This window comes from Eleutherodactylus coqui, chromosome 3, assembly GCF_035609145.1.
Source record: "Eleutherodactylus coqui strain aEleCoq1 chromosome 3, aEleCoq1.hap1, whole genome shotgun sequence".
Taxonomy (NCBI): Eukaryota; Metazoa; Chordata; class Amphibia; order Anura; family Eleutherodactylidae; genus Eleutherodactylus; species Eleutherodactylus coqui.
In genome coordinates this window covers 22925388-22946238 of record NC_089839.1, presented here as the reverse complement: position 1 = coordinate 22946238, position 20851 = coordinate 22925388, and the positions used below count along the sequence as shown (strand labels likewise).

Below are 20851 nucleotides of genomic sequence, written 5' to 3'. Positions count from 1 at the left end.
GGAATTAAAAGTTTGGCATTCTCAATATCATTCTTAACCAATTCACCATTTTTATCTTGAAAGCATCCTATAGCATCTTTGACTTTTCTTTTGCTTTTGACATATCTCCAAAATCCTTTTTTATTGTTTTTAGCCTCTGTTGCAAGCCTTAATTCATTATTAGCTTTGCTTTTCTGACACTTGCCCTACAGTTTCTGCAGACCGCAATACATTCTTCTTTTGATATTTCCCCCTCTCTCCATTTGATAAACATATTTTTCTTCATTTTTAACATGTGTACAAGTTCTGTGTTCCTCCATCCTGGTCTCTTTAAATGCTTCCCATTCTTCCTTCTTTTAGGGATTGTTAGTGATTGGGCTTTGAGAATCTCATTTCGCAATATTTCCCAACCTTCTTGGACATTTCTGTCCTTAAGAACATCCGGCCATTGGATTCTTACTATCCTCTTTCTGAGTTCATTAAAATCTTCCTTTCTGAAATCCAACCTTGAGGTTTAAGTTTTGTTAGCTCTTCCTCCTCAAGCAAAGGGGTCAACGTGTGGTGCAAGAAAAAGCTGGTAGGCTATTTCATATTAGATTATATCACAGGGAGTTATGTATGACAACACAAAGGGTTTTGTAATGATGTCACATACATTATGTATGATGTCACAGATGGTTATGTGATGATGTCATAAAGTGTTATGTATGAGGTCACAAGCATTATGTGCAGTATGATGCCACAGAAAGTTATAAAGTTATGTAATTATGTCACATGGGTTGTGTATATGATGTCACAAGGGCTACGTATGATATCACAGAGGGTTATATAACAATGTCACAAAGTGTTGTTTATAATGTCATGGAGGGTTATAAAATCATTTCACAGAGACTTGTATATGATATCACAAAGTGTTTTGTAACAGTGTCACAAAGTGTTTTGTATAAGGTCACAGAGGCTTATGTAATGGTGTCACAGAGGGCCATGTATGATATCACCGAGGGATATGCAATGATGCAACAGAAGGTTTTGGAATAATGTCACAGAGGGTTATGTACGATATCACTGAGGATTATGTAATGATGTCACAGAGGCCTATGGATTGATGTCACAAGGGGTTATAAAATGGCGGTACAGAGGGTTGTCATATAATGTTTAAAATCATGACACATTTCACCACTTCCTGAAACACCAAAATGACCATAGAAATGACATTTTTAATGCTTAACCTCCAGACAGAAAGAAGAACCCAAACTGCATGACAAGCTGTGCCCAACAAATGTCACCATTTACTATACATCATATATTTTACTGTGTGGTGGCCGTAACCCTCTAGCCCAACCACAATGTCTGCAAACTCTTCAAAAGTTCTAGAAAGTGAGAGGTAAATCCAGAATTATATCTGATACAATAGTGTATATTTTAACCATGGTGTATGGATGGGAGGAAGATGCGCTAAATGTATTCGAAGATGCAAAAACTTCACATCAGTGCAATCTTTACTTAGACCAGTGTACAAGATCCCAGTCTAAGTAACTCTGCCCCAAAGTCTGTAAGAATGTTGTAGAACTTCTCGTTACTTGATGATTAGACTTCATTTACATAGCATGATCCTCCCCCGCTCAGGTAGGGACCCGCCCACGCTTAGAGAGATTTGAATGTTGACTTTTGCCACAATGCAGCAAGGCCACAATAGGTTTATGGGATTTTTCTAATATTTTATCGCCTCCTGATTTCACTTTGTACATTGATGGCATCCATTTATAAATACATCTTCGAAGAAGTTGTCATGTACATGTAGTCAGTGATGCGTGTGCATTGATGGAGCCGTCTGTCAATAGAGAAATATTTCCCTATAGAACCCCCATTATTTAATTCCTTTCACTCTTCATGATTTGATAAAGAAGCCGTCATTCTCTGGAACAGCATTCAATATGTGATGTTATAACATGTATAATCAGACATAATGACTGCTTGTGTAAGTCCCAATTTCAGAGCAGCCGCCTCTTCACACTGAACTTGCTGACAGTCAGGAGACGACAACAAGCGGTGACAGTCTGGACTTTCTTCATGTATTCTTGCCAAAAATGGGATAACACCCAGAAGGGAGGAAACGTAGGAGATCAACATCCCCATGGCTGAGATCTGCTGTTATACGACATTTCGGGACTCTCATTAGGAAAGTGTAAGTTTTTCTCCCCATAATAGTGACCGGCGCTACAGCGCTTATATAGGTGACAGCCATAGTGTCAGCAGTGATGTCCTCGCTGCCCCGTGACAATGACATCTACAGGGTAATTTCACACAAGCGATAGCCCCTTAAAATATAGCCACAACACCCACATTAGTGGCAGCTATGGAACTTGCATAAGTGATGTAGTCACTGCCCATAAATGGCATCCTTACTGCTCTGTGACAGTGACAACCATAGTCATCCCATAAATGACAGCCACAGTGTTCCCATAAGCGATATTGTCACTGCCCTGTGGCGATAACAGCTACAGTATTCTGACGGACTAAGCCCCTACCTCTGACAGCACTGCTGCCGGGAAGAGGAGAGAGGCCAGGGTCAGTAGTAAATGCTGCAAGCACTAGGAGAAGGCTCCACCACCCTAAGTGATACAGCAGTGAATCAGCTAGTATGTTACCAATGTGAAGACCCGCCCACACTGCAGGGAAATAAGCAGGAATAAAGCCCCGCCCCCGAACAATCAAAAAACGTCCTAAGTGCCGCAGTCATCATATAATAGGCTAGTAGCTGCACTACAAGCTGAGTGGTGGTGACACAGTGTAGTGACCTGGACTGGCACTACAGAATAGAAGTACTTTACCTGCAAGTTAAGAGCAACTGTTCTAACTACCAGGTCATTTAACAAAGTGTAGTTATGCTGGACTTCCTTGAATAAGAAGAGGGAGTCAGGAAACTGAAGAGTTAAGATTATTTAGGCATGTGCGGTAATGGCACCGCTGTGGGCCAGCATGTAATGATGGAAATTCGGTAATCGGACAGCATCTGATGATCACTCGAAACGGCTTCTCCTGGTTGTCATGGTGATTCTCCTTACACTCCTTACATGGACCTCAGAGCTATATGTGTGCTGATTGGAGCATTTAGACACACACCTCCAAAGGGGAGGTCACAATGAGTCCTATATAAGAGAGTGTATTAGATATGGCTGATTGATACCAGCAGGCTACCACCAAGGCTGCTGGTCTGTCGCTCCTCTATCTTTTTTATTCTTATTTTTATCTCTTCTCTTTGTTACTCCCGATCTCAGGGTTAAGCTACAATTGTGGCCTCATATGAGATATTGGGAAATCGGTTTAGGAATTAGTAACAATAGAGAAATCAGAACAGAGAGAAACTCCCAACTCTCTGACAGCAATAGAAAACAAAGAGTCTGTGAATGAGGGAACTATCCAATTAGGCATCTCTAACGAGTGCACAAATAAAGATGGAGTTAGGAGCTTAATGATAGACAGGAAAATAGGTTGCGCTTATCCACAAAGGCAATCCTAACAATGAGCAGACAATTAGTGGAGCAGAAGGGATACAAAGATATGGGCTCCTTGTGAACCAAATGAGTATCTATAGAGGTACATTTGGGTCCCTGAGGAGCTGCCCTTTGGGAGCGAAACGCGTTAGACCAAGACCTATTACTCTAGTTGAAATTCTTTGTTAGAGTGATTGTAATGAGACTCCCTTTTGCCTCAGGGAACTATAGGATCACTCACTGTGATCCCTCATAACTAGAGATGAGCGAGCGTACTCGGATAAGCACTACTCGCTCGAGTAATTGGCTTTATCCAAGTATCGCTGTGCTCGGGTCTAAAGATTCGGGTGCCGGCACGGAGCGGGGAGCTGCAGGGGAGAGCGGGGAGGAACGGAGGTAAGATCTTTCTCTCCTTCTCTCCCGCCCGCTCTCCCCTGCTCCCCGCTGCGCTCACCTGTCAGCCGCAGCGGCACCCGAATCTTCAGACCCGAGCACAGCGATACTCGGATAAAGCCAATTACTCGAGCGAGTAGTGCTTATCCGAGTACGCTCGCTCATCTCTACTGATAACCTATAGTGTCATCTAACACAATCAGATAAGTTCTGTATAGTGGATGAAAATATCAGTCCACATATAACTCAATTATATTACTCAGGAGTGAGAATTATCTTATATCCTATTTGCTATTTTTTATGTGAAATGTGTGTTTTTGAGTCTGTCCCAATTTTAATCATATTATTAAAGGTTATGTTTTATAGTCCAAACCAGTGAAAAGGTTGTGCAGAGTCCAAGGAGCAAGCCCACAGCCGAGGAGATGTAGGGGTAGATAAGGGCCTTGTCACTGTGGCGCTACCATCTCTTCCCCTGGGGGTAGCATGGGATACAGCTAAGTTACTGCTGGGGGAGGTCACAGGGAAAATGTAACTGGAGGTTACCTGCAAACTTCTTGTCACTCGTGACGCCACCGTTCCGTCCTCTGCAGTGAATCTCAGTAAAGTAAATAACTTAGTCCACACACAGGGATATTTTCTGGACAAACCAGGAACGGTCGGTATTGTCTGTTTACTGTAACTTGTCAAACTTCCATATCAGCAGCAGCCGGGCACAGATATAACAAAATGAAGTGGTGTGACAGGGAGGATTCTCGGGGTAATCCAGACGATCCACAGTCCCAGTTATCTGTGTGATTCCGCTCCCAGAGATTCTCTTTCTTACTTTCTACCAGTCCACATTCACATTTACTTGTCTTTGTGCTTTTAAGTGTGCAGCTGTCCTTCTCTCACACTCAGTACTTAATGCTCTGGCACATCCTGGGTAGGCTAATCCCAGGCCAAACAGAAAGGAATCGCTTGGCTTCCTCCATTCTCACCCCACACAGACCGATCAGAGTCTGCGTGGCCCCCACACTGACTTCTATTGCTGACTGGACAGAAGACCTTTGCATTCTTACCAATATAATATATAACACACATGTACACACACACACACACACACACACACACACACACACACACGACATGGTCACATGACATACAACAAGATACATTTCTCAGACATAACCCAGACATTAACCCATTCAGTGCTGCACAGATGCAATACACATCCCACACTACAATTAAGACACTGACAAGACATATAACATTATGGAGGGGCCTCAATAATTCTGGGCCACTACATTTGCTTCATTAACTGCCTTAAAAAAAGCTCAGAAGTGCTTAGATGTCCTCCTAGGTGAGCTAAGAGCGTTGTACGGGAGTTTTATGGCTCTTAGACAGTGTTACACACAAGTTTTAGGGGAATTAGAGAAGTTCCAGTTCAGTTTCAACTAATTTGGACCGAACTGAACTTTTTGCCTTAATTCAGCGAAGTGGCTGAACTGAACTCCTGGAAGGTCCACGGATCACTAGTGGCTGGCATAAGCAGGAGTGTTCTAGCATCAGAGAAGGGCAGTGCAGGGCTACTCACTAATTCCATATGCCTCCTTACAGCCCACCAGCTGCCGATGCCAAGAAGCCATATCTGTTCAACTTTTGAAAACTTTTTGGGAGTTGTGATAGTTGGTGATGGGGATGACGCACTGCCTAACAACACTCATCTACATTTCATTACAAGGGGTCACGTATTTCCTAAGCTTCACCAGCAGCTGCTTGGAAGATATGAGGAATGTTCATTAACTGTACAGCAAGATAAAGCAGTAACACCGAGCAAAAATCAACGAGGCGCAAAGCTCCAAATCTGGTACATTAGAGACTCACTAATGTCCTTAATTAGGTAGCACCGTGTAGCAGGGCAAGCAATGATTCCACAGCTACATGTCTCCTCTCTGCTGCAGTATAAACCTGGGGCACCTATCAATCCTGAATTGGGGTATCTTTTCTCACTTGGCTGTTTCTGTAGCTCTCCCTTTGTGTTTGCACCCCTCACTCCAGGGAACAGTCATGGCCGGATATAAGGGGGGCACAAGGGGAAATTGCCCTACTTCTTCAATCCCAATGGAGACACTTGATGTTGGGACCCCCAGGACCAACCTGATTTGACCCTTCACTAGACACCAGGGAATGTAAAATTAACACTTTCATCACCCTAGACCACCAGGGATTTTGAAGTGAAGTGAAAAGCTGTCTAAAACTTTCTATAACAATCATCAGTGAGCCAAAGCTAGTTCGAGCTATAAGTCGCAGAATAGCCGTGCAGCAAATACATCATGGGACCACAGCCTTAGGGTGACTACCCACTACAGTTTTTTTTCACTACGAAATTCGCAGCGTTTTTTTTCTGCAGGGGTCTATGGGACTTGTAATGTTAAAATCGCGATTGCGCAAAATCAAAACTTACCGCAAAATCGCGATTTTAACATTACAAGTCCCATAGACCCCTGCAGAAAAAAAAAAACGATACGAATTTCGCAGTGAAAAAAAAAAACTGTAGTGGGTAGTCACCCTTAGGCTGGGTTTACACAGGGCGGATTTGCCGCAGTTTTGCCGCGGATTGCCGTTGCATATCCGCACTGCGGCAAAACCACTGCGTTTGCAGTGTAATGCAGCACAAATGAGATTTGCCAAAAAGCTGTTCTCACAGTGCGGATTTTTACTGCACAGCCGCAGTGCGGAAATGCAACTGCGGCGCGGTTTTAAAAGATGCAGCATGTTCATTCTACGGTCTTTTCCGCAGCGCTTTTTTGTCCATAGACCTCTATGGACGCAGCCAAATCCGCGGCAAAAAGTAAAAAAGTGCTGCGGAAAAAAACGCTTTCGGATTTTTCCGCACGAAAATCCACAGAAAAATACGCAAGCCTAAATTAACCTTTGAAGCGGTTTTGCCGCAGAAGCAGTTCTTCTGCGGCAAAACCGTGGCAAATCCGCCCTGTGTGGACCCAGCCTAAGGGTATCTTCACAAGGTATTAATCCAAGCCAGATTTTTCAGACATGGAGTTAAATAAGAACCCAAAGCAGAAATCAGCGGATGCGCTGTGCTATTGAGCGAATGCAGTCAATGGAAAAAAATCTGATTGTGCGTTTTAAGTCAGATTCCACCTAGAATCAACTTCAAGAAGTCACAAGTCACTTCTTTTCCCCCTCGACTTCCCATTAAAAGCTTTGGGAGACTTCTGGATGGGGATTTTACCCCTGATCTGATGTGGAATCAGGATGGCATCGCTATTGATTCTACGCAAATTCTGCAGAATCGGTGGGGAAATATGACCATAGCTTTAGGATATTTATAAGGCAGAATCAATGTTAACCCCTTAGAGACACAGCCGAGTTTGGTACTTGAGGACACAACAATTTGGGGGGATTTTCATTCCACTTTTCAGAAGCCGCAACTTTTTAAAGTTTTCCATCGGAAAACTTTTTTTTGTACCTTTTTATGTCCCTATGATCCTACAATAATACACCACACTACTTCTGCATTGCAGTGTACTATCTTTACCAGCACAGACCTTTAAGACCATTACCAAGTGTGCAGTTGCCAAGGCAAACCATTGTCTCTCTGCAATCGGGGAAGGGCAGAAGCCTGATGATGTCACAGTGGGATCTCACTCGCTCTGTTAACCGCTTGCATGCCACAATCAATATTGAACATGGCATATAAGGATTTAACGGCGGGGATCAGAGTTCTCTCCGATCCCTGCTGCTGTAATGTCAGTTACAGCCGTCTCCTGCTACAAATGGGGCATACTGCTTAGCATACGCCATCTACATGCCATAGATGTATGACATTTCATGTGAACGCTTCCCTCCCATGATGTAGATGCATGTCATGGGGATAGGTACCCTTTAAGAAAGTTGGAACCTCTCGCTTGCTACAGTCACAGAGCCGGCGGAAATGTTTTGTGATTTTAAGTTTATTGTTCGCGGAGATTTAATGACCGAAGTATTTTGTATAAAGCTAAGAGAACACAAGGGACATAATCCAGCCGCGTCGCCTCGTAAAAAGGCCAATCACCAGCTCTGCTGACTGGAGCCAATTACAAAAGTAACAAACCGTCGTCCGTGAAGCCGCGTCCGTGCCGCGAGATTTATTGATTCAGACTAATTATAAAAGTCAGTCCCAGACTCAGGTTTCATCTGCTTCTGCTCATAAAGTGTCAGATGCTGTAAATTAAACAGACCCAACCATCCGAGCCGGTGATAAAAGCCAAGTTGTCCTTTCGGATTGTCGCTGCGGATGGTGGCGGACTTGACACGTGCTACCACAAGGCTGGGCACAATACAAGTATCCACAGCTGTATTGTCCGCTTCACTCCTCATCCTCTAATTTCTTGGACCGCATCCTGTTTTATACTCTAGTTCCATTGTGAGCTGCTTTAACAATGCTGCTTTCCAGTTAGCTCTCAGGTGCCAGAAAAGCCATATCCTCGTTACCACTAATTGTTCGGTCCATATTCAAATAAAATGTTAATAAGGAAGATGGAACAATACCTCTACAGCGCCACCTATTGAAAAGCAGCATTCCTGCAAGTCAAATTTAGACCAGGGATTGACAGCCAAGCCAGAATCCATACATAGACAGCTGTTTCGGGGCGTTTGTGAATGAGGAGACTTATAAGGCTATTCATGCTCCTCTGGGTAATATGCTGTAGTGGCTGTACAGGGAAGCTGCCATTTTTCATGCACCCGAAAACCGCCAATGTGAATTAATGCATTGGAATGCAATGCTTCACATGGTCGCGATTTTCACTAAATAACCACATAAAAACGCTGGTGTGAATAAGGCTTTATGCTGATTTCCTGCCAACTCTCAGGTTACAGGGCCTCTGGTCTACCTGTTGCTCCTGCTTGTGCTATGTGCAGGCCGGAGGGATGAAACATGGCGCACTTAGTCTAGGTTCTTGTCTTCCAGCCTCCTCCTGGGCCTTCTTCAGTTTGCACTACCAACAGGGGGTTGAGTGCACACCATGTGGTATATGCCACGCACTGGACTAAATGGTGCCCATCTGGCTCTTTACACCTTTGGCCTCTACTTCTGGTGATGTTATTAGTTGAGCCGACCATGTCAGCAACAAGGCAGAGCATCACAGGCGATACCGGTTGCAGAAAAAAGGGCAGAACTTTTTGTGCCATGCTGACTGCATGAATTAAGGGGGTAGAGGTTATCAGACCTCATTTGGGTTTTCATGAGGGAGCCACTCCACTCTCTTACACCTGTCCGCACAGACCACACTCTGCTGCAGTGGGTAAGGCTTCTTTCGGACTATGTTTTACGGCTCAACAGCAGTTTGGCCTTGGCCAGAAAACCGCAAGGGGACAGAAGCCTAGACGGAACCTGAACCTCACCATATGGGTAGATATGGGAGATGGAGACCTCGTTGGCCTCTGTATCATGGCGTGGGGAGATGATGTCATGACATGGATTCAGGATGCAGCAGATGGGGTAACCAAAATGTACAATATTTCTTCAAGAACAAAGGAATGAAAGTGAACTAAGTTATGCTGGCAATTAGGCAGTTTAGCTGGTACCTTAAAATGGCTCATCAACTACGGCTGAACTACTCCTAGGATTAATACTACTTCATACAAAAGAATACCAGCAGTGGAAAAACAATAGCGATAATGCTATAAATACATCGGTGCAGAAGTAGAAATCACGTATCATGATACCGTTCATCTTTAGGAGGTTTAGCATGCTATTGTTACCATGGTTTATGGAAAACACAGGGTTACGGTACTAGTAGTGTGCACAGGAACGCACGGGGCGGGTATGATACAATACTGGCAGCGTGCACAGGAACGCACGGCGCGGGCATGATACAATGCTGACAGCGTGCACAGGAACGCGCGGCGCGGGTATGATACAATACCGGCAGCGTGCACAGGAACGCACGGCACGGTATGATACAATACTGGCAGCGTGCACAGGAACGCACGGCACGGGTATGATACAATACCGGCAGCGTGCACAGGAACGCACGGCACGGGTATGATACAATACCGGCAGTGTGCACAGGAACGCACGGCACGGGTATGATACAATAGCGGCAGCGTGCACAGCAACGCACGGCACGGGTATGATACAATAGCGGCAGCGTGCACAGGAACGCACGGCACGGGTATGATACAATACCGGCAGCGTGCACAGCAACGCACGGCACGGGTATGATGCAATACCGGCAGCGTGCACAGCAACGCACGGGTATGATACAATACCGGCAGCCTGCACAGCAATGCATGGGTATGAAGCAATCCTGGCAGCGTGCACAGGAACGCACGGCACGGGTAAGATACAATACTGGTAGCGTGCACAGGAATGCACGGCCCGGGTATGATACAATACTGGCAGTGTGCACAGGAACGCACGGCAATAATACAATACTGGTAGTGTGAACAGGTACGCACGGCGCGGGACTCCCTGACTCTAACCCATGCCAATGTGTGTTCCTGGAGGTAGCCCCAAAGGTGGACAGGTCCAGGCCGCCAACACTGACCCTACGCTGCCTAGTGGCAGGACAGGAAGGAACCACCGTACCAATGCAGAGGACAACTTACTAGTACTGACAGGCTAGGCAGATGAAATAACCAAAACGACAGAAAAACCGCAGGACAAAGGCAGAGCTGGATCGAGACAAGGTAATCTCCACAGGAGCGGGACAGAGGTAAAATATACAGGGAATGGAACAAAGTACCAGAGCCAGACACTCAGCAGGACTGCTTAGGGATCACTGGAGAATAATCGGCAACTCCCAGGCAGCAAGAGCTGGTTCTTATAGGGAGAAGCTGACTGGCAGACAGACATGTCAATCAGTAGCACACCTCTCAGCCCCTAGCAGGGTAATTAACCAAGACTAGAAAGCACAGGAGCTGTTAACCCTGGCAGGTCTGGACAGAGCCTACAGAAACAAGGTGTGCTGGCAAATAATTAACTAATTGCTGACTGAATGTGACAGCTGGTTTGAACTCCTGAAACTTGCTGAAAATCTAGTGTCCATGATATTAATTCTAACTTCTATTACAGGCCTGCTGATTAACAAACTGTATCCCTTTCCGGTATCCATAACTAGTGCTTGAGTTGAGGTCAGCCTTATCTTCGGTTCTGTTGTAAGGAGGCCACCAACAAGAGTTTAACACAACCTCCATGATGTCACCAGCCCAGTGTCAGCCCCTAGGCATACGGCATAGTGTAGAAGGACCTTTGAGCCTGCCGCCCCATTCACAGGTCCAGTCCTACAGTCACTAGAGCTCGGCAGAAAGTAGTGCAAGGCGTAGAGTGTGGTGGCTGGAGAGAGGTGCTTATGTGCAGACAGTCTGAGGGTACAGGTTTGAGAGGAAAAGGTGGTGCCAAATTTTAAAGATGTTATGGACACATCCTTGAGTGAAAGGGAAGCACAGCATCTGGAAGGAGAAACATTGGATCCCCCTTGAACTCCAAAGATACACTGAAGCTACAATTTACAGAGAGAGAGAGATAAATTGCTGGTCTTGCTTTTACAAGGCCCATGTGCTACAGTTTGTGCAATCAGAAACCAGTTAAAAGAAATACCGTTACCATGTCTATTTAAGTAATGCAGTCTATAAGCTGGTGTTACAGTACTAGTAGTGTGCACAGATATGCAAGGCGGGGGACTCCCTGACTCTAACCCACGCCAATGTCCATTCCTGTAGGTAGCCCCAAAGGTGGACAGGTCCAGGCTGCCAACATTGACCCTACGCTGCCTAGTGGCAAGACAGGAAGGAACCGCCGTATCTATGCAGGAAACAACTTACTGGTAACAACAGGCTAGGCTGAAAGGATGGCCTAATATGACAGGAAAAACCTGGTAAACCCGCAGCAGCTACTATCAGCAGGAGCAGAACACCCGGCACAAACTGGGAACAGGTCAAAATACCAGAGCCAGAACTCAGCAGGACTGCTCAGGGATCACTGAAGAATAATTGGCAACTCCCAGGCAGCAAGAGCTGGATCTTATAGGGAGGTGGGAGAAGCTGGTTGGCTGCCAGACAAGTCAATCACCAGCCACACCTCTCAGACACTAGCAGGGTAATTAACCTAGACTAGAAGGCACAGGAGATGTTAACCATGGCAGGTTTGGATGAAAACTACAGACACTAGGTGTGCTGGCAAATATTTAACCAAGTACTGACAGACGTAACACACAGGGTTCGAACCCACTTCAAAAAGTCGTTCCAATCCATAATTGGCGCATTGACCTCCTTATATTATCTCAGTCCAAATGTGGCAGTGTGCATAACAAAAGATCACTGATCTGGCTACTTTCTCCTGTAGTGGCCCAGAGTTAGGGTGTCTTTGAACTGTGCATATGTCTGTCTCTTGTGAATTGTCTTTTGTGTATCAGTATGTACTCATGTTGGTTTATGTTCTTGGTTGGTGCTAGCAAGCTTTGTAGTGTCAAGTCTATCTTCTCTAACTTTGTGTGTGTGGCATTGTGGGAGTTTTAGAGAAGTTGGGAGGCTGATTCTACAGTAGTAGAGGGAGTTCAGAGTTGTAGTTGGTGGAGGAGGATGTGTAAGCGGGAGGCTAAAGCTCGTTTGCTTCTGCCTGCGCAGAGACGTGGACCTATCTCAATTGTGGTGGGATATATCCCCTCTGGGGACTGAAGCTCAGAGTTGATGATTTTTGCTATGATAGTAAGAGGAAGTAACTAGCAAGTAAGGAAAAGCAGAGTTCTGTGTCCCACCATGTCAGGAGTATACCCCTGGGCATCATCTATCAGATAACTGAGACTGAGAGCACCTAGATATCGGGAAGAAACTGATTCCTAGGAATGTGTGTGTAACAGAGTTGGATTGAAAGGAAATTGCCAGAAGTGTTATGCCTAAAATGGTCAACGTACTTTATGCTTGGAAAATCAAACATGGATTATGTGAGTAAAGAACCACCGTGTACCTCCGGTTTGAAAGCTATCTTTCTGGCTGTGGACTATTGTATTTAAACCAAGTGACCGATCACTGTGACATATTACTTGGGAACTATTACCACTGTTGACTTTTGCCTGTTTTTGCACTGCACGTGACCGAACTGGGCCATGTCCTGCCATTGTCGGGAGAGATCACAGAGCCACCTGTGACAATTATTTTATTTCTCTGTGGTCTTCCCCACAATGACGAGGCTCTATTCAGATGCCGCAAGCTTTGGCGTCACGAACAGGATGATATCTCTGTGCCTTTCATGTTGGAGTGGACTTTTGTTACTCTAAGACTTTGGATTACACCGGCCACTTTACTTGGGTAATGACTGCTAAAATGCCCTACAAGATTAACAAAGGCTGTGTAGTACTGCTTGGAAAGGTGATGTTGTTGGACATTCATGATATGCCTGAGAATACAGATACAAACAGGGCCGCTCAAGATGGCGCCCAGCCAAACCCTTCTTCCGATCAACAAAAGTCCGCCAAGTCTTCCCACCACAAAAATTTCACCAGTGGTGAGAAAAAAGTATGGGTGGAAATCCCCCACTGTGGAGCTAGGAGATGGAGGAGTCAGGAGCAGGCTGAAATCTCAGAGAGCGGTGCAGACAGGAGTTGGAGGAGGAAGCTCAAGTGGTGAGCAGTGAGGACTCTGAGGAGATGTCAGCAAGCCAACTTATACAAGACATGCCAGCCAGCTTTCCAGCTGCCTGACCTTGATGGTATTTTGGGGGTTGAGAGAGAGGTGCAGGAACAGATGCTTGGTGTGACACCATCATCAGGGAACTTTTCTTGTCGGAGTTCTGCTGCAGAAGGAGAAAGGACAGACACAGAAAGTATGCCGATCGTCGCTACCCTCCAGAGCCGGGACAGGAGATTGCATCATCTGGCCCTCAAATGCCCTGTAGAGCTCAGCTTGCCTTCCTCAAAGGCTATGGACTTGAGATGTCTACCGTTGCTACTGTCAGGACAGAGCAGAGTTTCATGGAGGCGGTTGATCCGGCCCTAGCGGGTGCAGTGGGGCATAAGACGTTTCCCTTATATGACTTCCACAGGAACAGTACTTTCAGCTTATCCACGATGGATTCAAATACATGGAGACAATATAGAAGCCCATCAGGATATTCCGGTCCATCTGCAACCATATATCAAAAAATATGGAGATCAAAATTTCTCCTTTGTGTTCCAACAAGATAGGATTAAATAGAAAAAGGGTCAACCAGATCGGCCATATTACGCTGCCCAATTTGGGTTGAAAGGGCCTAATGTTTGTTTATTGCAGTTGTTACCCTGGGGCACCCAAGAGGTCTACCCCAAACCGGTGGCAAAAGCTGCAGCAGAAGAGGAGGATGCTGTAGAGCAGTGTTTCTCAACTCCAGTCCTCAGGACCCCAAAACAGGCCACGTCTTCAGGATTTCCTTAGTATTGCACAGATGATGTAATTATTGTCAGTGCCTCAGACATTGCTACCAGTGTTCTTACTATAGGCCATCTTGAAAACATGACCTGTTGGGGGTCCTGAGGACTGGAGTTGAGAAACACTGCTGTAGAGGATCAAGAATTACGAGGTTAGTGGAGTCTTGGTCCTTCTGTGTGCTCCTCGATAGGAATTTGGTCATGGAGAAGCAATCGCACTCCCACAGGTTTCTCTACTGATTCTGAGATGGAAGAACCCATGTGCCCGATAGGACTTCGTGGTATAGAGGACTCATAGAAAAAAAAACTTGGACATATTTTTCTTGTGTTGTTGGACTTATAGTTGCCAGGTATAACTGCGATTTTTTCTTTAGATTTTTGCAAAAATATGAGATTTCCCTGATTTTTCTTCGCCGCTTGGTGATGAGGAACTTTAAGTATAAACTCCATGTGAAAAATGTTCATATTAATACAAATGTGTTTTTCTGTGCATAATCTGCATAATATTACTTGCTATACTCTTGATGCTATAGTGTGTTCAGTGCTTTATGAATATTTATAATGAAAGTGGTTGAGAGAGTTTTCAGTAAAGTTAAAAGCAAAAGTGTAGGAGTTGCATTATGGGGATGTTATAGTAAGGACCGGAGGTAATGTTCTAATGTGATAACGTCTAAATGTGATTAAGTGTCTAGATGGGGGAAGGTGTGTTAGTTAAAAGTTTGAGTCCCCACTTAAAAGTTTGAGTCCTCGTTTCTGCTTGTGTCTCCTGAAGAGATTAGAGTATTGGGCGCACATCCCCATTTCTGGCTGCAAGTGTTGGAATCTCAGTGTCGACTGAGGGGGCGATAGTAAAGGACCTGCCACCCAGTACGAGGAGGGGGGAGTGAAGGTCATACCACTTCCACCCATATTCTGCCTAACCAGACACATGTTCTATCTTTCTGTTGGAATCAGTGTGTCATAATGTTTCAGGATTTGGGGAGAAGAATAATGTATGGGCCCCATAGTATATGCTGATGTATCCCGGGCTCGGTTCAGCAGTTTGAAAGAAAAAAAGACTGGCCAGTCCTCATTGTAGTACACGCTGTCATAAATAAAAACTGACACTGGAAGTGAGATCCCAAAAAATCATGCCGAAGTGGGTTACAGGCTTTGTCGTAACCAAAGGGGGAGATCTTTGCAGTTCAGCCATGCCCCCCATCAGTCTGGGTTAGTGATGTTTATAGTCTTCAACCTACTCTTTATTGAAGTCAGTAGATACCTTCTTTAATGGGTGGTCAGCAGTCTAAGGTAAATGTTTAGTACACTGAGGATTCCCTGCCCCAGACTTTTCCTCTGTTTTCTAAGGGCACAGGGTCGGCTTTCTTTAAGTAGAGGGAAACTGTAGGGGCCTAGAGATGGGGTGTCTTTGAAGTGTGCGTATGCCTGTCTCTTGTGAATTGTCCTTTGTGTATCTGTTTGCACTTGTGTTGGTTTATGTTCTATGTTCGTGCTAATAAGCTTTGTAGTGGCAAGTCTGTCTTCTCTAACTTTGTGTGTGTGGCATTGTGGGAGTTTTAGAGAAGTTGAGAGGCAGAGTCTAGAGTGGTAGAGGGACTTCAGAGATGTAGTTGGTAGAGGAGGATGTGTCAGCGGGAGGCTGAAGCTCGTCTACTTCTGCCTGCGCAGAGCCGTGGGCCTATCTCATTTGCCGTGGGATATATCCCCTCCGGGGACTAAAGCTCGGAGTTGAAGATTCCTGCTATGACAGTCGGAGGAAGTAACTAGCAAGTAAGGAAAGACAGAGTTGTGTGTTTCCCACCGTGTCAAAAGTATACCCCCCAGGAATAGTCTATCAGATAACTGAGAATGAGGACACCTAGATATTGGGAAGGAAAGTGACTCCTAGGAACGTCTCTGTGTAACTGAGTTGATTTGGAAGGAAATTGCCAGAAGTGTTATGCCTAAAATGGTCAACGTACTTTATGCTTGGAAAATCAAAGTTGGATTATGTGAGTAAACTACCATGTACCTCCGGTTTGAAAACTATCTTTCTGGCTGTGGACTCCTATTTAAACTGAGTGACCGATCATTCAAGAGCAGGCACTGGTGTCACGTGACTTATTACTTGGGATCTATTACTACCGTTGACTTTTGCCTGTTTTTGCACTGCACGTGACCGAGCCGGGCCATGTTCTGCCATTGTCAGGAGAGATCGCAGAGCCACCCGTGACAACCATCTTAGTTCCCCATGGTCTCCCCCGCAATGACAAGACTCCGTTCGGACACCACACTCTCACTGCGCAGCAAGCAATCACTGGTTCCTCTGGTCAGTACTATTGGTGCTCTCTGAATAGCCCTTTTGCATCCAGGCTCTGGGCTCCCGCTGCTCCGTTCTGGCTCTCTCAGCAGCAGCTCCTCTGCAAACTATTGCGCCTCCCCGGCCAGCGCTCCCAGCAGCGCCTCAGCTCACTGTCACAGCAGTCCCTGTGCTCTCCCTGTGGCACAGCAGAAATTGTCTCTTGATATCACAGCTTCAGCCAATTGATGAGCGCCAATTCAGCATGCCTAGTTCTAGTGCGCCAAAATTTGGTGCAAATTTTGGAGCACATTGAAATTTTGGTGTATTTTATAGTTTATCACCATGGTAACATTTTTAACCCTTCAGGGAAGCCTCTCACACTTACATAGTTTCCTCCCCTGACAATCTTTTATACTGGATAAGGGATCTCTGCTAACTTCCTATTAACTCTCAAGTGGCCAGATCTCATATTCCCCTGCTGGAATGTATGTATACAGATTGCTCTCCTGTGATGCAACTCCCCTGGTCTCAGTCTAGTATAAGACATGGCGATGTAGATATCAGCGCCGCCGTATTGCCTGATACCACAATTTAGGGCGGATATCTGATCTCTGCTTTACCCTTTTTGCATTAATCTCGGTTTAGTGTGTTTTTTTAGCTGTAATTGAAACTTTATCTAGTGAGAGGAAAGAAAACTAAGTGATAGCATTGTGTACCGGTAGGGGCGAGACGACACCAGAGAATAACCCCCTGAAGTGTTTCAACCATCGGACATAATGATACAATGTTGCACGGACTCCCAGGTTGTGGACTTCACCCATCTCTACTGCTACATGTGAAGAGGCTTACACAATGCAGACACATTAATGATATTCACAACATAATAATCAAAGGGTTAATTCTCCCCGGATGGCTGTACGATTCTCCCTCGTCTCTGGCACTTTATGACATTCTATACATTGTAACCTTACTCCATCTCACAAGGACAAACCGGATTTCTATATATGAATGTTGTAAAATACAACCTGTGTTCAGCACGCAGTGTTACCATATGCGTCACTAATGTGCAGAGCGGCGTGCCAGCGGGCAAGGACGAGGAGAGCGCAATTACCAGAACGTGACAATGTGCCGCACATGAAACACTGAGAACACAACACATGATAAATAATTTCTAGGGACAGTGCGGTGTATCTAAGCCTATGTATCAAACTACTGGCTGGTGTATCTAATCCTATTATATGTGATACTGTGTTGAGATGTTGTATCTAATCCTGTCATATGTGATACTGTGTTAAGATGCTGTACCTAATCCTATCATATGTGGTCCTGTCTGCTGAACTGTGTATCTAATCCCATCATGAGTGGTCCTGTCTGCTCAGCTGCTGTATCTAATCCTATCAGGTGTGATACTCTCTGCAGAGCTGTGTATCTGATCCCATCACGTGTGGTACTCTCTGCAAAGCAGTGTATCTAATCCTATCATGTGTGGTACTATTTGCTGCGCTAATGCATCTAATCCTACCGTGTGTGATACAGATGATGTGATCTTCACTGAACAGAACTCAGCACTTCTTGGAGGTCTGATGTGCGGCGGATCGGTTGCGCTGCGGCCATTTATCACTGGTTGATATTTCCTGTCCCCCTCCATGTAGGATCGCAGAGGTAAATGCTATCTGTGATCCTTTCTTCAGGTCTCTTGTGCAGCTGCGTCTGGAGGACGAGTAAGGATGATTGATAAATACTCCTCATAGCTGTCACCATTGCAGCCCGTTAAATATCACGCTTCATATGGGAGCATCACGCGTGCCGTTCATCTGAGGCTACGAGCATCATGAGACCTGCTGAAATGTTAGCTGAGCACTTCCCATACTGATGTGCTGTTTATTATAAACATTATAGTGATCTAGAGTTACCCCGGCTTATACTCCAGTCACATCCAGAGCTGCATTCACAATTCTGCTCTCTTGATATAAGCACCCAAACTAAAAGGAAATCACATTGCACTGTAGACCCTGGCTCTTATTTTCGGAGGTCCTTTAAAGTGATGAGTGAACTTTTCAAGTCTGGTTCTGTTAAGTCCGATTAAGTTTGAAGGAACTGGATCTTCACCAATACTGATGATGATGATGATGATGAAGAAGAAGAAGAAGGAAGAAGATGATGATGAAGGAGAAGAAGGAAGAAGATGATGATGAAGGAAAAGAAGGAAGAAGATGATGATGAAGGAAAAGAAGGAAGAAGATGATGATGATGGAAAAGAAGGAAGAAGATGATGATGATGGAAAAGAAGGAAGAAGATGATGATGATGATGATGGAAAAGAAGGAAGAAGATGATGATGATGGAAAAGAAGGAAGAAGATGATGATGATGGAAAAGAAGGAAGATGATGATGATGATGGAAAAGAAGGAAGATGATGATGGAAAAGAAGGAAGAAGATGATGATGATGATGGAAAAGAAGAAAGAAGATGATGATGATGATGGAAAAGAAGGAAGAAGATGATGATGATGATGGAAAAGAAGGAAGATGATGATGATGATGATGAAAAAGAAGGAAGATGATGATGATGATGATGGAAAAGAAGGAAGATGATGATGATGAAGAAGAAGAAGAAGGAAGAAGGGGATGATGATGAAGAAGGAAGAAGGGGATGATGATGATGAAGAAGAAGAAGGAAGAAGGGGATGATGATGATGAAGAAGAAGAAGAAGGAAGAAGGGGATGATGATGATGATGGAAAAGAAGGAAGAAGAGGATGATGATGATGATGATGAAGAAGAAGGAAGAAGAGGATGATGATGAAGATGAAGAAGAAGGAAGAAGAGGATGATGATGAAGATGAAGAAGAAGGAAGAAGAGGATGATGATGAAGATGAAGAAGAAGGAAGAAGAGGATGATGATGAAGAAGAAGGAAGAAGATAATGATGATGAAGAAGACGAAAAAGAAGACAAAGAAGAAGACAAAGAAGACAACGAAGAAGAAGACAAAGAAGACAACGAAGAAGAAGACAAAGAAGACAAAGAAGATGACGACGACGAAGAAGAAGAGGAAAAAGAAAGAAAAGGGAGAGGAGGAAGAAGACAGAAAAGGAAGAGAAGAAAGAAGACAGAAAAGGAAGAGGAGAAAGAAGACAGAAAAGGAAGAGGAGAAAGAAGACAGAAAAGGAAGAGGAGAAAGAAGACAGAAAAGGAAGAGGAGAAAGAAGACAGAAAAGGAAGAGCAGAAAGAAGACAGAAAAGGAAGAGCAGAAAGAAGACAGAAAAGGAAGAGGAGAAAAAAAGACAGAAAAGGAAGAGGAGAAAGAAGAAAGGAAAGGAAGAGAAGGAAGAAGAAAGAAAAGGAAGAGAAGGAAGAAGAAAGAAAAGGAAGAGAAGGAAGAAGAAAGAAAAGGAAGAGAAGGAAGAAGAAAGAAAAGGAAGAGAAGGAAGAAGAAAGAAAAGGAAGAGAAGGAAGAAGAAAGAAAAGGAAGAGAAGGAAGAAGAAAGAAAAGGAAGAGGAGGAAGAAGAAAGAAAAGGAAGAGGAGGAAGAAGAAAGAAAAGGAAGAGGAGGAAGAAGAAAGAAAAGGAGTAGGAAGAAGAAAGAAAAGGACGAGGAGGACGAAGAAGAAAGAAAATGAAGAGGGAGAAGAAGAAAGAAAAAGAAGAAGAAGAAAGAAAAGAAAGAGGAAGAAGAAAGAGGAACAAGAAGAAGGCAAGGGAAGTGGAAGAAGAAGGAAAAAGAAGAGAAAAAAGAGGAAGAAGAAGATGAGGATCGATAGGAAGTAGATGGGTCGATGCATCTTCTTTGAGAGTACTCGCCAGACATTTTTAAGATGAAAGGAGGGAAATACCAGCTGAACTGTAGCAGACGTTAGTAGAAAGTATATCACAGAGAGTGTCCAATGTCATTATGGCCAACGGAGCCCCACTAAGTAAGAACAGAAGTAAATACTACTTTGGATTATTGCTCAGGTGTCCAATTACTTTCGGTAGAGTAGTGTATATAGAGGATACGGAGATTTACACTTTGAAGCAATTCACATGTAGAACATTCCTCTAAATGGAAACTATGCGATTTACAGCCTGAAATGAGGGAAGTATTTGCAGTTGGGTAGCGGCATCTTACCTTTATGTGCCCAAGGAAGATACCACGGGCAGGAAACATTCACGTATGTCCCAGGAACTCCATCAGGCCAGCAGGCATAATCATCAAATGTTCGGTTACAAAACCTTCCTGCAGGAAAAAGGAAAGAAATGTGAGACAAAGAAGAACACAAAACAACACAAATGATGTAATGACTCCGAAGATGTAAGGAATGTCACAGCGGGAAAAAGAG

The 20851-nt window shown here is 44.5% G+C and overlaps 1 protein-coding gene across 1 annotated transcript in view; it reads right to left on the bottom strand.

Annotated features, from left to right (window-relative positions):
• The window catches only part of GLP1R (glucagon like peptide 1 receptor), a 347609-nt gene that overhangs the window by 108624 nt on the left and 218134 nt on the right, over positions 1–20851 (bottom strand). Inside the window, exon 3 of the mRNA XM_066595302.1 lies at positions 20641–20748. Within this exon, the coding sequence (XP_066451399.1) occupies positions 20641–20748 (108 nt within the window). The remainder of the gene's footprint in view (positions 1–20640; positions 20749–20851) is intronic.